We start from the raw sequence: 15,279 nt of genomic DNA, 5'->3' as shown, positions 1-15,279 counted from the left end.
CATTCACAGCCCACAAACACCTGCTTGTGTCCAAAGACCAACAATGTAAACTCTTGTTTTATGGCCTTAACCAATTGTTAGTTTCACACCACTGGTGTCCAAATATTTATTAGATAAATATTCTGTGTAAAGTAAAGCTAACAGGTCTATGGCTTCATGATTGCTGCATACTTGAGCTCAGAATGAGATGACAGACAAACAGTCTTGAAAAACGCAAGGAGACACTGGGGGTTTGGTAACGTTCCGTCTATAGAAGTGGTATGTACTGGGGGAGGGCCTTGGTTTGTGTGTAAGTGGGATGGTAATGTGTGGGGGAGTCTTTGTACTCCATGACCCAGAGGAAAAGAGCTTTACAAGGGAGGTCATTACATAACTGTATGCGTGTGTATTACAGACTGATGGTTGCCGATGCACAAATCCAAATGTATTTCTAAATATAATTTCAACATTGAAAGGGTAACATTGTTTAATAAAGAAGAGACTGATATGTATTTGTATCATCACATTTAAACTATTTAATGGATGTAATTAACAGTGATATATTTAATAGTGGCTATACTGTTTTGTAATTAAAATAATATTGTTAACCGACAGTGTCTATTTTTTGAGTGAACTATCCCTTTAACTGTTTTGTCAAAACATGTATGTTGAATGATTTATATTTAAAGGACAATAACAATGAAAAACATTGTATCAGTGTGCAGGAAGTGGCAATGCAGGCTTTCTCCGCCCAGAGGTTAACACCTCATTAAACATTCCAGACTGTTCAGGTAGAGAGTCCAATTCATTAGTTTTAGCACTTTTTATAAATTGGTACTTTTATCCAAAGTGACTTAAAGTGCATTCTGGCGATACATTATACATTCTGGACATACACTTTTGCCTGGCATCAATCCTATGGTTTTGGCTAGTGCCACATAAGCAACAGGAAAGATGCATTAACTATCAGCGGGTGACATGGGATACACAGCACAACTTATTTTTTTCAGGATGTTTTGGGTCATATCTGTCCAAAATATTTCTAGAAGCTTGCACAAACAAAAATGCATTGTTTTGCTCAATGAGGTACTAAAAAATTCTAATTTATATAATTGTTATATATATATATATATACTGAATTTATTCTTACTTGGGGAAATTTTGAATTGTGATTCACTGCTTGAGAATGATATAAAGTCGAAATATTTGGTTTTCCCTTGCCATCTCTGCATCACATTGAACGTTTCTAAATATTGCAGACGAACTATCTGATTAAAATGGAACTTTAAACCGATTCTACAAATATGATTTGATCTGTACTGTAACTGTATGCCGATAAATGAACTGAACACGCAGCCAGTGAATCATTAACAAGAGTTGTGATCCAAGAATGAAAACTGAACGAAACAATGTTCAACACAGTGATTATAAATAAATTGTTCAATAAAATCTAACCGGTACTGCCCCTTGTGGTGATGTCGGAACTGCATTTGTCAATGTGGGGCAAATTATCTTTTTAGGAGCCTTGTAAAGTAAATAAAGTGTAATAAATACGCACAGAATCACTATGCTGTGTATCTGAGCTGTTGAAATTGAAATTTCTTTTTAAATATATAAATACATATATTTTTTTGTGACTAAAACGCAAACCTTTACTTACAAATCAAGCGTTTGATGACATTCAGACAGTGGTGTCCAACAGATCATCATAACGTCGGTTTACAAACGATCCAGCAACTTTAAACTTACCAACAACATTTATTTACTTCAATGAGCATTTTAAAAAGGCAAAAGTAAAGCACTTAAGTACCTAGTTGACTGGTTGACACGTCACATGTCTATATCAGCAGAATTCCAAACACGTTTGGGCAAGACGGGAATGCCTCGTAAACTAATACGCGACTTCTGATCGCAGTGGAAACGCGCATGTGTCACGTTTTGCCATCACACACCTCTATCTGCTCACTCACTCCGCCCAGGAACCGTCAGTTTATAGAAGGAAGCGTAGAGACATTTAAGAGAAACGCGCTTGTGTGTGCCAGCCGATCTGAGTGAAGATGGCAGAAGCAAAACAGGGTGCAAACATTGGGGGTAACATCGGCGCGGGTGCTGGCATCCTGGCCAAACGCTTTCAGAAATCAATGAACCGCGCTCAGGAGAAGGTAGGTGTGGCAATAAAGTTCAGCATGCTGTGTAAGTTATGTGTTTGTGCGTGCATATTGATGCTTGAATATATAGTTAAGTCCCAAAGCAAAACGTCGCTTGGCACGCAGGGTTTTCTATGGTTGAGTTTCAGTTGGGTAAAACAGTTTGAAATGCAGTTATGAGAGCACACAGACTGCCACTTCCTGCCCTCAATAACTTCCTCCCTTGCCTCTTCCCTCTCATCTTGATTTTAATGTTTAGTCGTAGTAGTCTACAGTTTATAAACGTGCACGAACAATGTCCTTGTGTTTTTTGTTGTTGAGAATTCAGTGGAACATTCCACCGCAAACAATCCTGTCATGAGGAATTGCTGCAATGCTTGAATATGCAGCAAACCTGAAACCGCATGTTGGGTCATATTTTAGGCTCCTCATCATCTGAAATCATTTCATCGGGGTGTGTTACTGTGTTTGCCTTCAGGTCCTGCAGAAGTTAGGGAAAACCATTGAGACGAAAGATGAGCAGTTTGAAGAGTGCGCTACCAATCTGTGCAAACAGCAGGTATTTGTTTTGATGGTGTCATTAAAGAGATGTTGTTATTTGACCTTAAGCAAGTAACAGATGGCTGTGCACGACAAGTCTGTATAATGACACTGTTGTCGTCTTAAGGGACTGTATTGGGTTAGGTGTATTGTATGTACACCGATTGAATCATTATTGGACTTGCCGTATCACAGGAAACTCCACCTTAAGAAAACGTGTAAATGTGACGTGAGACTTTCAGTGTTGCTTTAGTCTACTCTATTGTTTAAGCTTGGATTGTCAACATTTTCTTTCCAGGGACCCCCTCTCGGCCAACCCAGGGATACCCCTAGTATTAAAAGTTAAATTTTATTAGTAACACTGTATAATCATTTCCTGAAATAACATTATTATGGTAAAAATGGGTTGACATATGACGATGAAAATATCTGGTTCATGGACCCCTGGTGCTACAGCATTATTAAAATCCTTAGGGCCGGTTTCACAGACAAGGCCTATCTTATGCCAGGACTATGCATTAGTTAAATTAGAATATTTAAGTTGCTTTTTATAAAAATGCCTTGGAAAAAAGATTATCGCTGTAAATCTTAAGACAAAACAATGGCTGTTTGAGGTCAATTCATTTTCAGTTAAGATAGCTCAAGTGTTCAGTTTAGTCTAGGACTACTGTATCCTTGCGCCTTGTCTGTGAAACTGAGCATTAGTGTTTGTAAGCACACAAGGAAACCGCTATCATTTACTTCCCTGCCCATTTTCTATTTTAAAACCGATGATGAAAACTGAAAGTTTTCCATTTCCTATAAGATACCCATTGAAGCAGATTAGAAGGAACATTCTTTCTCAACATTTTTCAAAATGCCCTTGAGTCTAAAGGCTTCAAGGAAACCCTTTTTTTACGTGGTTGTTTTCTTTTTCTAAACAGGCAGATGGAATCAAGCTCCATAAGGATGTTAAGGCTTACTACATTGCGGTTAAAGGTATAGTTTTAATATAAGTATGTTATAGCTATTATTATATGTGTATATATATATATATATATATATATAAACGTTGAACTTCATGTCTTTGCAGCAATTAAAAAAAAGGTTGTTCATTTCAAAATGTTCATTTATTATACTTTATTCAGTATAATAAAGAATATTTTATATGTTTGAAAAACTGAAAATAACGCAAATACAAGTTGTCAGATGTCGAGAGGAAATTACAGTTTTTAACCCTTTACCAGTAGTTAGTCTGTAGGCTGCAAGGTCAGAGTGAGTGGGTTGCTGTGACCATGAGATGAGATCAAACAGATGGTCCTCCCCGTGTTTCTCTGATTCAGGTTTTGGGGAACTGAATGTGTGTTTTTAATGGAAGTGAAAATGCTCATTGTGTAATAGTCAATAAATGTATTCAACCTTCCCTCTTAAGGGGTGGGCGTACTACCCCTATGAACAATTTTGATGGAAACACAATTTACCAGACTTATTTGTGTTTTGGTCGTCTCACCCGTATTCAGTATTCAAATAGGATTTAATAATTAATTAATCTGTATCCACACTACATCTCACTTTTCGACTGTCTCATAATTTTTGAGGTTTACAGACTATTTATTTTTGTGATCAGTTTCTGATCTAAAATGATAAATTTTTATTGCTTTTTGTGGCTACCGTAATACTCCACAATGCTCAGAATATTTTCCGTGAAATTACTTGTCAGGAATATATATAGACATTTGGGACTATTGCCATATTGAATATTGATTTCAAAAGAATACACAGTCACCACCATGATGTTTGTCTTTGCTTTTCAGCGATGCATGAGTCGTCCAAACGCCTGTCCCAGACACTTAAAGATATATATGAATCAGACTGGGATGGCGTAGAAAACCTGACTTCCATTATGCAGGTAAGATTTCTTTAAATGGTAGATTTCCTAGATATAGTCCCTCTTCTTTTCCTGTGATCAGCTTGTATCTGGGTTATATTACAGTGTGAGGATCTTCTTTGGAATGACTTTGAGGAAAAGATGAGCGATCAAGTTGTTAGGACAATGGAAAATTACACCGGGCAGTTCCAAGAAGTCAAAGTTTGTACATTAAAACAACTAAATTCCCAGATTGCAAATCATAACATTACAACATTACACAAACTACATATCCTTATCACAAGCATTCCTGTAACTTGCAGTTATTTATTCAATAGCCTATTATAAAACATGTTGCATAAAGTGTTATCATACGATGATCTCATTGATTCAAAAAAGGCTACTTGCTAGCTTGCATAGCAAACATGGTGGTGGGAGTTTTGCTAAAATATTGTTTGTTGAAAATGTATGTTTTTGTTGAAGCATGTTTTTTCGAAAGTGTTTAAGCATGTTAGGCTCTTGCAGGAAAGAGTAGCCAAACGAGGAAGGAAGCTGGTGGATTATGATTCAGCTCGCCATCATCTGGAAGCCCAACAGAACACAAAGAAGAAAGACGAGGCCAAAGTAGTCAAGGTCAGCTAACATTTGGGTTTTCTGTTTCTCCAACTTCTTAGACATATTACTGGTTACACTCTTTAAAAAAAGTGCTTTAAAGGTTCTTCACAGCGATGCCATTAAAGAACTGTTTTTGGTTCCACAAAGAACAATTCAGTTAAATCTCTTATATTTTTATATTTAGTCATTTAGCAGACTAGAATCCGAATAACCCTTTGTTCACAACAAAGAACCTTTCTGTTTCACAAAAGGTGCTTCAGATGTTAAAGGTATAGTTCTGTTTGAGTTATTCCAAATCTATAGATTTCTTTGTTCTGATTAACTCCCAGAAAGGTATTCGCAGGGATGCCAACTTGTCACTTTCATTGCACAGTTTTGTATTCAAAATGTGTAATTATTGCAATCCGTGTAGATCCAATGAGTTTCTGAAAATGGGGGTGAGGGGGGTCTGTGAGTCTTTGGACGGGTCGCAGTGAATGAAATTATGAGAATCATGTCCAGATGTTGTGGTAATAAATTACAAGTGGCCAGTTTGTGGGCTGTGTTTTGAATGCTGCGCAGATTCAGTGCACATACTCTATTCATGCATCAATAGATGTAATGTTAGTCGAATGTCGCAGCAATTCAACTGGACATTTCTGACTTACTTCAACACAACCATCACTAAGCAAGAGGTAAAGGCGCGCTGTTTTGTTTGCCTTGAAAGGAACGGAGCAGACCCCAGAAACATAATATGGGGTAAGTGCAGTGGTGTAGTTGAGGGTATGCAGACTATGCACTGGCATACGGCGTGTTCCCCATTCACAACTTTTATGACACTCCATGGAAAAATTACAATAACAGGACAAACTGAATGATCTCCTGCCATATTTTAGAAAGCGCCTATGGCTGATCTCAGATCTGTTCTACCTCCGCGTTCTAGAAGTGGTCATCAATCTTATTGAGATGGCCGATCAAATGAAGGAAGCCGAGCATTTCTGTCAAATCAAATGAAAGAAGGTAGGAGTTGCTTTTGACAGAAGCCCAGCCGAGGTCACTTTAACTGTGAAAGAGAGCAATATAAGTATCTATATGTTTTAGCATAGAAATGTCAGGGTTAGATCATCTGTCTAATCTAAAAACAGGTGCAAAATGGTTGCTGCGTCGCTTTCTTCCACTTTCCACAGCTCTCGGGAGTTTGCGCACCCGTGGTCATTAAGGAGCAGGTATACTTGACTTTCTGCATCCGCGTCCATCTCGAGCACAAATATTCTTCACGGATAAAGCGTTGACATCATGCAAACTAAAAATTAGTGCACGGTTCATGCACGGTTTTCGCGCTGAAATACAGCCAAAAGCATTACGAGTCTGTAAACAGAGTTGTGCGAGCAAAACAATGGTGTTATGAACTGCAAAACGTATTCACTGGTCAGAACTTGTCTTTGTGTATGTAACATAAATAAGTTGAATAAAACGCTGCAATGCGGCAAAACTTATGTTCTTTAGCTTGCCGCTTAATACTTTACCTTTACAAAACTTTTTTGTGCATGCAAATTAATTTGGTGCTTGCCATCTCATGTACACTTTCACAAATTGAATCCTGCACATGCAAATCATTTTACCTCCATAATTTACACGTTTTAGGTAATGTCAGTGTGACAAGACAAAACATGACCAGACCTTCACTAGTTCATACTAAAGCACATGCCTTACTCGGGTGTGTTTTGGTTGTGGTTAAAACGACTATAGCCTGATGTTACAAATATTTCAAATGAATAACTTCTAAATGAATTCTCGTTCTATATTCTTAAATTTTTTAGATATTCTATATTCTTAGCTGTTTTAATTATAAAAAAACGAGTATCTGCAACTTTTGTAATTTGATGTCTGTTATTACTCAAAAAGTTAAAGGGATAGTTCACTCAAAACTGGACATTTTGTAATCACTTGTTGACCATGAGTCTACTTTTTTACTGATACTTATAATCATGAAAAGACAGACATGGTTGTACATTAGCTATTGTTATCTCATTTGCACTCTAAAAGTCTTAAAATGCACATATCAAGGAAGTCAACATTTTTTTGAAGAATCTGCACCTCTTCTGTGGCCATCACTCATTTCTGATACGAAACTTCAAAATGTGCATAAAACGAGCGTGGAAACCTGTCTACATTATAACACAGAGGCGGTCATCCTTAGACCTGCTGTGTCGCTTTAAAAATGGTAGCATAAATGAAGGGTACACCCACTTCTCCAGGCACCACTACACCACTGGGTAAGTGCGTTAACATACTGTGACCGCTATCACCACATTTACGGAGAAGCCCTGATGTGTAAAAGGAATCGTACTGGACAACTAGTTGTCTGTTATCTCAACCATCACTCCCCGTAACGTTAAATGTGCTAATGAGTGAACGGATCTGATGGCAATCTGCTTTTGCGCAGTCGATCTATAGCTTTCATAGATGCCACAATGCAACGGCAGATTTCTTGTACAACATACTGTATGCATGCAAGTGTTGCGTTTAGTTTTTAGTTCAACATTGTGGATAGTATCACACCTGATGTTGTTACAACGCAACATCTTGCGTAAAAATAAAATGGAGATCTGTCACTATGGTTACAGTTATGCTGTACAAATAGTTTTACGAGTTTGACAGTTCATACATGTTTAGACTAGAGCTGTGACTCTAAGCTGTTGTGTGAACAGAGCACCTTAAATGATATGTAAAGAGTATATCCATTTGCAAAAGCAGATAACTCAAGTTTGTTTTTATTGTGCATTTCAAGTAATATAATTTAAACCGTTGTGTTGTTTTGATTAAGTAATAATAACTAAAATAAATACGGATAAGTAACACAGTAGAACACGATAACACAAAAATATATGATTTATTAAAATGAATAAAAACAGAGTTATCTGTTTTCTAAATGAACTCCTCATGTGGTTGTCTATCCTACACACTTTTATCAGACAATGGATTATTCTGATTTTGTGATCAGAATAATATGAAATACTGTATTACAATAATTGTTACAATTTGTATCTCACAGAAGTACACCCCTCACATTTGTACTCACTTCTGTTGCCAGCGGTTTAAACATTAACGGCTGCATGTTGAGGTTTTTGAGGGTTTAGCAAATGTACACTTTTATACCAGCTGTAAACTCACTACTTTGAAGAAATGACACTCTGCTACACTGTAGTGTTGTAACATGAAAAGATATAAGATATTTACAAAAATGTGATGGTTGTACTAACTTCTGTGAATATAAATATATAAACAGTATATGGCGTTCGGGGGTCTTGCATCGTTGTCACCGTTTTTCACCCCAGATGAGTTTGCATCCCTGTATTTGGAAGAATGCTTAACCAAACAGTTCCACATTGATACATTTTTGTTCTGTTGAACACAAAATAAGATATTTTGAAGAATGAACAGCATACTGTTTTGGGGCACTTTTGACCTTTGACCATTGTACCTTTTCCTATTATGTTAGTCAATGGGTTCCTATAACTGTTTGGTTACAAGCATTCGTCCAAATATCTTTACAGTTTACAGTTGTAGTTCAACTAATTTGGTGTTGATATTTGTGTTTTTGGTCCACTCAGGCTGAGGAGGAGTTCTATAAAGCACAGGAGGTATTTGAAGACATTAACAAAGAGTTGAGAGAGGAACTGCCTGATCTCCATCAAAGGTGGGTACAATATAAGGAAAAAGTCCCAGTTTAGAAAATGCTAGATTCTAACTTTTCACAATTTAATAAAAGCCACAAGTTAAGATCCAGTCCTAGAAGTTTTTCAACCAAAATATATTTACATTTAGTAATTTAGCATACGCTTTTATCCTAAGCGACTTACAGAGAGTTCAGGGAGCATTAAGCGATATTTCATACAGGAGCAATAATACAATAGGTGCTCTTTCAAGGTTACTAGTTTCAACAAAAGCCAGAACAATACCTTTTTAGAGAAAGGACTAAAAGGAGATTATGAGCGCAGGACCATAAGCTTCTAGTGGGGGTATACAAGTTCAACAGCTCTGACAGATATCTAGGGGCTTGGTTGTGTAAAGACTTGTAAACCAATAAAAGCATTTAAAAAACAATTCTGGATTGAATGGTCAGGCAGTGGAGGGCCTGCAGAATAAGGGTGATGTGGTCATATTTGCGGCTATTTGTAATTAATCTCGCAGCAGCATTCTGAACCAGTTGTTAGCGGATGGTATGTGATTTCGCAATATCACAATACAATGAGTTGCATTAGTCCATGTGCGAAGTGATCAATGCGTGGACGGCCATCTTTAACATTGTAATTTTTTTTGGATTTTAGACAGCAAGCGGAGTTGGTAGAAGCTGGAGATATGCTTGTCTAATTTTGATGACTAATCAAAGTGGACACCCAAATTGCACACATGAGAAGATCTACATTTACATTTATTCATTTGGCAGACGCTTTTATCCAAAGCGACTTACAAGTAGTTTTTTACTGTGGCACATTACTGCAGAGCAATCAGGGGTAAGGTGCCTTGCTCAAGGGCCCTTCAGTCATGACCTGCTGGCTTCTTTTCACAAGCCCAACGCTCTAACCACAAGGCCACAGCTGACCCACAGATCTGAAGAATGATAAGCTGCCCAGATCTCGGATGGAATACTGAGAATGAGCAGACGTCCCTTTTATGCCCACATCAGACTCTAGTCGAGATATTAAAATAGAGTGTCACAAAATCATCAGAATCTGAAGCTATAAGAATATAATTTAATACTCTGAGAAGGGCTGTTTCCGTACTATGAGCAGGCTTAAAACCAGACTGAAAAATGTCCGTAATACAGGTATGTTTTAGAAAGAACTGCAGTTGGTCAAACACAATTTTGTCTAAACACTTTGAAATGAAAGGCAGGACAGAAATTGAACAAAGGTTGTTCAGAATAGAAGGGTCTAGTGTTGGCGCTCGTTTGCTGAACGCAGGGTTCTTGATAGGGTGTATGAGGGTGTGCAATTATGCCGGTGCAAATCCAGTGATAGTCCTGTAGGCAAGCATTGGTGACTTGAATCCAGTGGAGAGAGATGAAAAGGGGCGTCACCTTCTGAGCCAGCTAGTCTGGTTTGTTAGCATTTGCAGGAAGACCAGCAAGGAGAGGATTGCAGTAGTCCAACTTTGAGATTACCAGGGCCTGGACAAAGGGTTGTGCCGTATGCTCCGTTAGATGGGGTCTTACCTTTCTAATGTTGAATAAGGCATATCAGCATCACCACGTTGACTTTGCAGTTTGATCATTGAAGGACAGCTGTTCATCAAAACTTGTTTTTTGTGGAAGGAGTGATTGTAGTATCGCCAAGTAGGATGGTGAGATCATGTTGCACTGTGGGGTGTGCCAGAAATACGAATAGTTCTGTCTTGGCACTGTTCAGCTGGAGGTGATGCTCTTTCATCCAAGCTAAGATGTCTTCTAAGCAGGCTGTATGGCGAGCTGCTACAGTGGTATCGTCTGGGTTAAACAAGATGTAAATCTGGGTGTCGTCAGCATAATAGTGATAGGAGAGGCCGTGTGCTTGTATGATGGGTCCCAAGGGTTTCGTGTAGATGTGATTCCTAGAGATGAAAGGGTTGCTAGCAGTGGCTGGTGATCAAAAGTGTCGAATGCTGAAGATAAGTCTAGCAGAATCAGGAACGAGGATTTCGATTCCACCTTGGCTAGCCACATTGGTTCTGTGACCGATAGCAGTGCAGTCTCAGTGGAGTGGTTTTTTTTAAGCCAGATTGCTTGTCATCCAGTAGTTTATTTTGGGACAGGTAGGAAGATACCGGGTTGAATACCTGCCCTTTCAAGTGTTTTTGCAATAAATGGGAGGAGAGAGACAGGTCTGTAACTGTCAGTAGTATGGGGTCCAATGTGGGTTTCTTAAGTAGGGGTGTGACCTGAGCCTGTTTGAATGTGGATGAAAAAGTGCCGGCGAGCAGGGAGGTGTGTGTGTAAGTGCAGGTGTGAGTATGCTGGATATGGCCTGGAGGAGATGGGAGGGGATTGGGTCACGGGGACAGGTGGTGGGGTGGCTGGGGCAAAAGAGGATAGTAAAAAGATTCAAGTGAGGGTAGTGTGTACCGAAGTGTGAGGTGCTGAGAATGGTTTGCTGATAGATGATGTTTTGTCAGTGACTGCGGAGGAAGTCGCTGTATTTTTCACAGCTGAAGTGGGTGGGGGAGGAGGGGGCAAAGAAGAGAGTTAAATGTCTTTAAAAGCTGCCGAGTGTTAGGTGCATTGCTCACCTTGGTGGTATAGAAAGATGTTTTCGTTGTGGAAACACTAGCAGAAAAAAAGGAGAGTAGTGACTGGTAGTCCCGTTGTCTCAGCAGGATTCTTGGTCTTGCACTATTTCCTTTCAGTAGCCCCGAGTGTTCTACGTTGTTCACAGAGGATGTCAGACAGCCAAGGGCAGGAGGGGGTGTCACGAGCTGGTCTGGAGTACAGAGGACAGAGGTTATCTAGACAGGATATAAGTGTCGAGCATAAGGTGTCTGTGACAGTGTCAACATCTAGAGATGCAAAGAGAGGATGTCACTTTAGCAAAGAGGGTGCTAGGGGAGAGAGTCTAAATACAATATAGCTGACTGCTCTCTATACTCAAATACGTTCATCAAGTATATCAGAAAATTGTGTGGCATTACAATAATAGATATTTAAAATATATGTTTTCTGTACATGTGTAAAATGTACCTTTTTGTGATGGTGGTTCCTTCTAATAATTTAAAGTTTTTGCTGCTTTTAGCCGTATAAGCTGTTATGTCACCGTGTTCCAGAACATCTCAAACCTGCGGGATGTCTTTTATAAGGAAATGAGTTCGGTAAGAATGCCTTTTCTATTTTGGTAAATTATGAATATTTTGGGTGTGCCTTGCGGTTATGAATATATAGTATGTGCATTGTTTCTCTTCCGTTCGAAAACTAATACATATATTGTATATGTACTAATAGACATATATTGAGTAGATAAGAGGTGAATGTAGCTGATTGATTGATTTCAGATTTATGTTTTAGTTGAATCATGACATTTATGATATAATGAAGAAGCTTGAGAATCAGCACTCAACAAAGCCCTTCATCATGAAAGACCTTAACAGGTAAAATCTACATTTATACATTTTCAGATTTCTGCAGATGCACACATATCTATACATTCAGTACATTTACTGAGTAGCCCCCCAAAAATATTTGGACACTTAGACCACACTTATGTTAAAACGCCACTAATTTAGTTATTCATTTAATATTTTATATTATTATAAAATAATATTTGTAATGGAAACTAATGTTAAAGCTACACACTGAAGTATTTGCTCACGGGTTCCCCCTTGTGTTTGATAAGCACAGTTGTCTGTTATTAGTGTTGTAAATACGGTTGCAGTGCAATACACGTGAATTTGTTGACTGAGCTGATAGAACAGAAAAGATGGAAAGAATGCCGAAATGTCGTTTGAAAACTCTTCCGCAGCCAGGGGATGGGCGGGGCTGTGTGTAGCGACCCGAACACAGAACTTACAGAGTGTGGTTGAAGCCGCTATGAGGCTGTTCAGGTAGCAGCGGGAGTATAATTTGTCCGGTTAAGAGCATTTCAGTGTCAGAAGAAAATTAAAGATACATTCTTTTAAGGTTGAAAAACTACAAAAAAGCGTTTTTCAAAAAAGTGTTGCTTAACTGTTAACTAAATGCGGTGAAATACATATGTGGTTTCTCTGTTAGGGCACCTGTGTGAACTTTATATAGAATTTATACTTTCACAAAAAATAACCCCAAGTCCAACATACGACCAGGTGTTTAGCAGTAATTGAAAAATAGCCAAAATAAGTTTCTGTAAATTCTGTAAAAGGATCCATCATTATGCAGATTCCACATCGTTGGGGATTTTTATGTGTGGTTAACTGCCCAAATACCTTTTGTGGCCACTATATATTTCACTGCCCAGTTCTTAAAACAGGAAGATGTTATTTTTCATTTGCTTTGTTTTTCTTTCTCTTGTGACTAGCTCGAAATCTAAAAAGAGAAAATCTGTTACTATTTCTGCTCCAATCCCATGTAACACTGCCTTCCCTTCCGATCACCCGGCCACGAGCAAGCTCAGCATGCCTGACACTCTCACGCACATGGACACTCGTCCAAACACCCTCTCAAAGAGCACAGGGAGCACAACATCTGAAATATCAGACTCTGAGTCTAACTCATTTGACAGCGAAACTAACACACCCAACCGGCTATCATTGTGCTCGGAGGGGGAAGGGGTCAAATCTGAGGCATCCGCTGACCACTCAATGACAACTTCCACTGAGGAGATTATGCATGTGAACGGTCAGGAGCATTCAATTCAGAGTTTGTCCAGTGAGCAAGGTGAAGAGGAAGAATCTGCAGCATCTTCTGAGGATCCATATGTGCCAGAAGACACCCAACACAAATCTACTGTTGCAGACAGTGAGTTTAAGATCTCATTGGGCGAAGATGATGAATCTGTTCCTGTTGCTACTCCTCGACAATCCACCTCCAAGAAAACTGAGGGAGACGAGAATCAAAATATTGGAGGGAGCGAATCAATGGGGGAAGAGGACGTTGTGAAAGGCCAAAAGGCAGATTATGAAAACCCACCTGGCTTTCTCTACAAGGTTAAGCTTCTACTATTGAAAGTTCACTGTCATTTCCTTTTATTTGGATATTAATGTATTGCTTTTGTATTAGGCTGTAGCGCTTGAGAGTCAGGACTCTGATGAAGGAATGCTTCTGCAGTTTGAAAAGGGAGATGTGATCCTTGCGTTTATTGACGATGAAGAAAAGGTGAGACATGTTTCCTAAAGTGTAACTCATTTCTATGAGCTCATGAGCAGCTAAACAATCTAAACACTGTAGGCGTTGTTTGTTCGTGTTTCAATTTATTATGAATGATTTGTTTTATGAATTGTTTATAGTTATAGACAGGAGAAAAATGAATTCTAGTACATTTTTGTATTGCAGCCAGAGGGCACCATCTGGGGTGTGAGAGAGCAGGACTGGATTCAGTACAAGGACCTTACACTTCTATCAGGCACTGTCAAGGAGACTATGATCCGGCAAATCTCCTCTGACTATTGATGACATGCGTCCTAAGCGGCATGAAGCGACTTCAAGATTGCATTATGTTGACCAAAGGTCCCTAGACTGCCTGTCTGGGTGCCCAAGATGTTGTAATATGAACTCTGTCTGCCCTTTGTTCTAGACATCCAAGCAGATTTGATTTCTGTAGTATACATGTTCTAACAGCTTCCTTTTGTCTCAGGACTACGCATAGCTGCACATTTAGAATATCTTCTTATTGGCTTTTATGAATTCTTAAACTGAATACTGCATTCGTGCTTTGTGTGGTTAAAAAACTTCATGTGCAAGAATGTATCAGGAGAAAAATAACTTTGCAAAAAATATTTTAAAATGAAAATGTTTTCTATTGAAATAAGTATTAATATTGTCTGTTGTGTATTGGATGATTAGTTGGAGCCATTTCAATAGTTTCAACTCATGTATCATGGTGTGTATGTTGTGTGTGGCACTCTTTACAGTGTTAATGTTTTATGCACAGCAAGTGATTACCAAGCTTTGTAGAATGTTTACAGGATAAAAAAATTCTAATGTGAGCATAAGCATTTCATGACTGTGAAGTTTTCATATATGAACAAATTAATAAAAATGTCTTGTTTTTTTCTACAATAAAGTTGATACTTAACTAAACTGGTAACCGTTGTTATAAAGTATTATGTCAGATGTTTCTAACACATAACTACAGGTTTACAGCATTTTATAGGGTAATCTGGTTAAACGAACGTAGGCCTAATGGAACGGTAAGGGGTAAAGTGAACCATAAACTTCTATATTTTGTGGAATGTTGCTAACTGGCCCCCTTTAGTTGCATTGGTTTTGTGTCGCTACATTAGAAGTGAATGGTGCTGTGCTGTGCTGTTCTGTTCGGTAACCAACTTTGAACAAAATGTAGTTTGTGTTCTCCGGAAGAAAGTCTTAAATTACATATTAGGCTAACTGAGACTATTGTTTGGACTTGTGCATTGTTGTCCTTTTGTTATTCCAGTAATATTGTTTACCTCCTTTGTATGTCGATTTGGCGTTTTCTAAATGAAGGTTTGAAATGACAAGAGTGTGAGTAA

The 15,279-nt window shown here is 38.5% G+C and overlaps 1 protein-coding gene across 1 annotated transcript; it reads left to right on the top strand.

Moving 5' to 3' along the window:
- Positions 1-1,621: 1,621 nt before the first annotated feature.
- Positions 1,622-14,899, top strand: bin2b (bridging integrator 2b). Its single transcript, XM_079460826.1, has 12 exons — positions 1,622-2,141; positions 2,605-2,685; positions 3,590-3,644; positions 4,460-4,554; positions 4,639-4,734; positions 5,038-5,145; positions 8,721-8,806; positions 11,874-11,949; positions 12,143-12,225; positions 13,128-13,755; positions 13,829-13,924; positions 14,102-14,899. The coding sequence occupies exons 1-12, from the start codon at positions 2,037-2,039 to the stop codon at positions 14,216-14,218; spliced, it is 1,626 nt and encodes a 541-aa protein (XP_079316952.1). The 5' UTR covers positions 1,622-2,036; the 3' UTR covers positions 14,219-14,899.
- Positions 14,900-15,279: the final 380 nt, after the last annotated feature.

The sequence above is a fragment of the Barbatula barbatula genome (genome assembly GCF_947034865.1).
Source record: "Barbatula barbatula genome assembly, chromosome: 7".
Classification (NCBI taxonomy): domain Eukaryota; kingdom Metazoa; phylum Chordata; class Actinopteri; order Cypriniformes; family Nemacheilidae; genus Barbatula; species Barbatula barbatula.
Note: the sequence above shows the minus strand (reverse complement) of the source record. Positions and strands in the feature narration are given on the sequence as shown.

Bases quoted from the DNA above. Each gene is read 5' to 3' on its own strand.
- bin2b (XM_079460826.1), top strand. From the start codon at position 2,037: ATGGCAGAAGCAAAACAGGGTGCAAACATTGGGGGTAACATCGGCGCG. The intron at 2,142-2,604 runs GTAGGTGTGGCA...GTTTGCCTTCAG, and splicing joins TGAACCGCGCTCAGGAGAAG to GTCCTGCAGAAGTTAGGGAA. The intron at 4,735-5,037 runs GTTTGTACATTA...AGGCTCTTGCAG, and splicing joins GGCAGTTCCAAGAAGTCAAA to GAAAGAGTAGCCAAACGAGG.